Source organism: Oncorhynchus clarkii, chromosome 12 (genome assembly GCF_045791955.1).
Source record: "Oncorhynchus clarkii lewisi isolate Uvic-CL-2024 chromosome 12, UVic_Ocla_1.0, whole genome shotgun sequence".
In the NCBI taxonomy this organism is placed as follows: Eukaryota; Metazoa; Chordata; class Actinopteri; order Salmoniformes; family Salmonidae; genus Oncorhynchus; species Oncorhynchus clarkii.
In genome coordinates, this window is record NC_092158.1 from 87207931 (window position 1) to 87213930 (window position 6000).

The window sequence follows — 6000 nt, forward strand, 5'->3', positions numbered from 1 at the left end:
TGTGTTTTAAAGTTGTAAATCACCAGTCTGTTCGTCTCTAAACATGTCGTCATGTTGTTGTGTTTTAAAGTTGTAAATCACCAGTCTGTTCATCTCTAAACATGTCGTCATGTTGTTGTGTTTTAAAGTTGTAAATCACCAGTCTGTTCGTCTCTAAACATGTCGTCATGTTGTTGTGTTTTAAAGTTGTAAATCACCAGTCTGTTCGTCTCTAAACATGTCGTCATGTTGTTGTGTTTTAAAGTTGTAAATCACCAGTCTGTTCATCTCTAAACATGTCGTCATGTTGTTGTGTTTTAAAGTTGTAAATCACCAGTCTGTTCGTCTCTAAACATGTCGTCATGTTGTTGTGTTTTAAAGTTGTAAATCACCAGTCTGTTCATCTCTAAACATGTCGTCATGTTGTTGTGTTTTAAAGTTGTAAATCACCAGTCTGTTCGTCTCTAAACATGTCGTCATGTTGTTGTGTTTTAAAGTTGTAAATCACCAGTCTGTTCGTCTCTAAACATGTCGTCATGTTGTTGTGTTTTAAAGTTGTAAATCACCAGTCTGTTCATCTCTAAACATGTCGTCATGTTGTTGTGTTTTAAAGTTGTAAATCACCAGTCTGTTCATCTCTAAACATGTCGTCATGTTGTTGTGTTTTAAAGTTGTAAATCACCAGTCTGTTCGTCTCTAAACATGTCGTCATGTTGTTGTGTTTTAAAGTTGTAAATCACCAGTCTGTTCATCTCTAAACATGTCGTCATGTTGTTGTGTTTTAAAGTTGTAAATCACCAGTCTGTTCGTCTCTAAACATGTCGTCATGTTGTTGTGTTTTAAAGTTGTAAATCACCAGTCTGTTCATCTCTAAACATGTCGTCATGTTGTTGTGTTTTAAAGTTGTAAATCACCAGTCTGTTCGTCTCTAAACATGTCGTCATGTTGTTGTGTTTTAAAGTTGTAAATCACCAGTCTGTTCGTCTCTAAACATGTCGTCATGTTGTTGTGTTTTAAAGTTGTAAATCACCAGTCTGTTCATCTCTAAACATGTCGTCATGTGTTTGTTTTGTCTTCCAGCTATTTGACAGAAAGCAGTACAGGTCAGCACTGTTACTTTCCACATTTGACTCATTCTTTTTTAGACTGTTTCTGATTATTATTATTATATATTTATTTATTTATTTATTTATTTTTAAATGGACTGCCTCTTTAAGGTTTCAGACCAATATGTTGTGCGACCTCAACAAATCTTTGTTGTTGTTGTTGTTGTTGTTGTTGTTGTTGTGTCCTGTCTGTGTAGGGGTTTTGGTGGTGAGCTGATGAGGCCTGCAGTCTGTTCTCTCATTGAGAACATGTCCCTCTCCAAGATGCCGTTCAAGGACGACCCCGTCATCAGTGAGTTTTCACATCGGTGATATTCAGACCGTAGCTGAATGATTACTCCAGCTAGCAGGGTTCCCCAATAGATGACCCACGGGCCAAATTCATCCCCCCCCCCCCCCCCCCCCCCGGGGATTTGATGTGTTTTCAGAGATGGGATAATAATGGACAAACCACATCCTACCGTTAGAGCCAGGAGGGACAGTACTGACACGTTGTAACAGAGTTAACCCCTGGCAGTGTCTGTACTGTTCAGACCACTGACACGTCATAACAGAGTAAGCCCCTGTCTGTTTCAGCTGGCTGGCAGTGTCTGTACTGTGTCTGTTTCAGCTGCCTGGTAGTGTCTGTACTGTTCAGACCACTGACACTTCATAACAGAGTAAACCCCTGTCTGTTTCAGCTGGCTGGCAGTGGCTGATAGACGACACCTTGAAGAGCCTCCACCTCATCTCACCTGGACCGAGGGACGGTATCAAGGTACAGTACAGCATTCTACATCCCTTTTCCCCTAACCACTAAACCTAACCATTACCCTAACCCTAACCACTAAACCTAACCATTACCTTAACCCTAACTGGTAAACCTAACCATTACCTTAACCCTAACTGGTAAACCTAACCATTACCTTAACCCTAACCACTAAACCTAACCATTACCTTAACCCTAACCACTAACCCTAACCACTAAACCTAACCATTACCTTAACCCTAACCACTAACCCTAATCACTAAACCTAACCATTACTTTAACCCTAACTGTTAAACCTAACCATTACCTTAACCCTAACCACTAACCCTAACCACTAAACCTAACTCTAACCTTAACCCTAACTGTTAAACCTAACCCTAACCTTAACCCTAACTGTTAAATCTAACCTTAACCCTAACTGTTAAACCTAACCCTAACCTTAACCCTAACTGTTAAACCTAACCCTAACCTTAACCCTAACTGTTAAACCTAACCCTAACCTTAATCCTAACTGTTAAACCTAACCATTACCTTAACCCTAACTGTTAAACCTAACCACTAAACCTAACCATAACCCTAACTATTAAATCCAACCCCTAAACCTAACCATTACCTTAACCCTAACTGTTAAACCTAACCTCTAACCCTAACCTTAACCCTAACTATTAAATCCAACCCCTAAACCTAACTCTAACCCTAACTATTAAATCTAACCCCTAAACCTAACCATTGCCTTAACCCTAACTGTTAAACCTAACCATTACCTTAACCCTAACTGTTAAACCTAACCATTACCTTAACCCTAACTGTTAAACCTAACCATTACCTTAACCCTAACTGTTAAACCTAACCATTACCTTAACCCTAACTGTTAAACCTAACCATTACCTTAACCCTAACTGTTAAACCTAACCATTACCCTAACCCTAACTGTTAAACCTAACCATTGCCTTAACCCCAACTGTTAAACCTAACCATTGCCTTAACCCCAACTGTTAAACCTAACCATTACCTTAACCCTAACTGTTAAACCTAACCATTACCCTAACCCTAACTGTTAAACCTAACCATTACCTTAACCCTAACTGTTAAACCTAACCATTACCTTAACCCTAACTGTTAAACCTAACCATTACCTTAACCCTAACCACTAACCCTAACCACTAAACCTAACCATTGCCTTAACCCTAACTGTTAAACCTAACCATTACCTAAACCCTAACTGTTAAACCTAACCATTACCTTAACCCTAACTGTTAAACATAACCATTACCTTAACTCCAACTGTTTAACCTAACCCCTAATTTTAACCCTAATTCTAAGCCTAACCTCTAAGCCTAAAATAGCGTTTTTGTCCGAATGTTCCTTGTTTTACTATCCTTGTGATTACACACACACACACACACACACACACACACACACACACACACACACACACACACACACACACACACACACACACCCCATATTGTGAAATTGCTTTTTTGTGGAATTTACATTGTACAGTCCTTTGGAAAGTATTCAGACCCCTTGACTTTCCCCACATTGTTGTTACTTTACAGCCTTATTCTAAAATTGATTAAATGTTTTTTGTTCCTCATCAAATCTACACACAATACCCCATAATGACATCACAATACCCCATAATGACATCACAATACCCCATAATGACATTACAATACCCCATAATGACATCACAATACCCCATAATGACATCACAATACCCCATAATGACATCACAATACCCCGTAATGACATCACAATACCCCGTAATGACATCACAATACCCCGTAATGACATCACAATACCCCGTAATGACATCACAATACCCCGTAATGACATCACAATACCCCGTAATGACATCACAATACCCCGTAATGACATTACAATACCCCGTAATGACATTACAATACCCCGTAATGACATCACAATACCCCGTAATGACATCACAATACCCCGTAATGACATCACAATACCCCATAATGACATTACAATACCCCATAATGACATCACAATACCCCATAATGACATCACAATACCCCATAATGACAAGGCAAAAACTTTTTTTGCTAATTTATAAAAAATAAAAAACTTTACCCAGTACTTTGTTGAAGCACCTTTGGCAGCGATTACAGCCTCAAGTCATCTTGGGTATGACGCTACAAGCTTGGCACACCTGTATTTGGGGAGTTTCTCCCATTCTGCTCTGCAGATCCTCTCAAGCTCTGTCAGGTTGGATGGGGAGTTTCGCTGCACAGCTATTTTCAGGTCTCTCCAGAGATGTTCGATCAGGTTCAAGTCCGGGCTCTGGCTGGGCCACTCAAGGACATTCAGAGACTTGTCCCAAAGCCACTCATGCGTTGTCTTGGCTGTGTGTTTAGGGTCGTTGTCCTGTTGGAAGGTGAACTGTTGCCCCAGTCTGAGGTCTGTTTTCACTTTGTCAGTATGAGATATTGTGTTTAGATTGCTGAGGATTTTTATTTATTTAATACATTTTAGAGTAAGGCTGTAACATAACAAAATGTGGAAAAAGTCAAGGGGTCTGAATACTTTGTATAATGGCATTGTATAATGGTTAATGTGTAATGTGGTCCTCCCCCCTATAGGAGGCAGCGGTGTCAGCCCTGGCAGCTCTGTGTGAGCAGTACTACCAGCCCCAGCCAGGCATGGCTGACCCCCAGATGCAGGGTGAGGAGCACTGTACCAGGGGCCAGGGAGCGCCATTAGAATGCTTCATAAAAACTAGCCATACCTAACACAGGTGTGTGTGTGTGTGTGTGTGTGTCTGTGTGTGTGTGTGTGTGTTTTCTTTGTGTAGAGGTCCTGGTGTCCCAGTATATAGCAGGGTTAAAGAGTACAGAGGTATTGACCCGATGTGGCAGTGCACTGGCCCTGGGTTCTCTACCAAGGTTCATGATCCATGGAAAACTACACCAGGTACTGTACACCTGTTAGTTAATAACACCTGTTAGTTAATACCACTACACCTGTTAGTTAATATCACCTGTTAGTTAATAACACCTGTTAGTTAATACCACTACACCTGTTAGTTAATATCACCTGTTAGTTAATAACACCTGTTAGTTAATAACACCTGTTAGTTAATACCACTATACCTGTTAGTTAATAACACCTGTTAGGTAATACCACTACACCTGTTAGTTAATAACACCTGTTAGTTAATTACACTACACCTGTTAGTTAATAACACTACACCTGTTAGTTAATACCACTACACCTGTTAGTTAACACTACACCTGTTAGTTAATAACACCTGTTAGTTAATACCACTACACCTGTTAGTTAATTACACTACACCTGTTAGTTAATAACACCTGTTAGTTAATACCACTACACCTGTTAGTTAATAACACCTGTTAGTTAATAACACTACACCTGTTAGTTAATATCACCTGTTAGTTAATACCACTACATCTGTTAGTTAATAACACCTGTTAGTTAATTACACTACACCTGTTAGTTAATAACACTACACCTGTTAGGTAATAACAGCTGTTAGTTAATAACACTACACCTGTTAGTTAATAACACCTGTTAGTTAATAACACTACACCTGTTAGTTAATACCACTACACCTGTTAGTTAACACTACACCTGTTAGTTAATAACACCTGTTAGTTAATTACACTACACATGTTAGTTAATATCACCTTTTAGTTAATAACACCTGTTAGTTAATACCACTACACCTGTTAGTTAATAACACCTGTTAGTTAATACCACTACACCTGTTAGTTAATAACACCTGTTAGTTAATTACACTACACCTATTAGTTAATAACACTACACCTGTTAGGTAATAACAGCTGTTAGTTAATAACACTACACCTGTTAGTTAATAACACCTGTTAGTTAATAACACTACACCTGTTAGTTAATACCACTACACCTGTTAGTTAACACTACACCTGTTAGTTAATTACACTACACCTGTTAGTTAATAACACCTGTTAGTTAATACCACTACACCTGTTAGTTAATAACACTACACCTGTTAGTTAACACTACACCTGTTAGTTAATTACACCTGTTAGTTAATTACACTACACCTGTTAGTTAATAACACCTGTTAGTTAATACCACTACACCTGTTAGTTAATAACACTACACCTGTTAGTTAATAACACCTGTTAGTTAATTACACTA

The 6000-nt window shown here is 38.8% G+C and overlaps 1 protein-coding gene across 1 annotated transcript in view; it reads left to right on the forward strand.

Moving 5' to 3' along the window:
- The window catches only part of LOC139422340 (tubulin-specific chaperone D-like), a 79569-nt gene extending 74781 nt beyond the window's left edge, over positions 1–4788 (forward strand). The window contains exons 23-27 of the mRNA XM_071173539.1: positions 1060–1082; positions 1283–1377; positions 1766–1842; positions 4440–4521; positions 4652–4788. Of these exons, the coding sequence (XP_071029640.1) occupies positions 1060–1082; positions 1283–1377; positions 1766–1842; positions 4440–4521; positions 4652–4788 (414 nt within the window). The remainder of the gene's footprint in view (positions 1–1059; positions 1083–1282; positions 1378–1765; positions 1843–4439; positions 4522–4651) is intronic.
- Positions 4789–6000: the final 1212 nt, after the last annotated feature.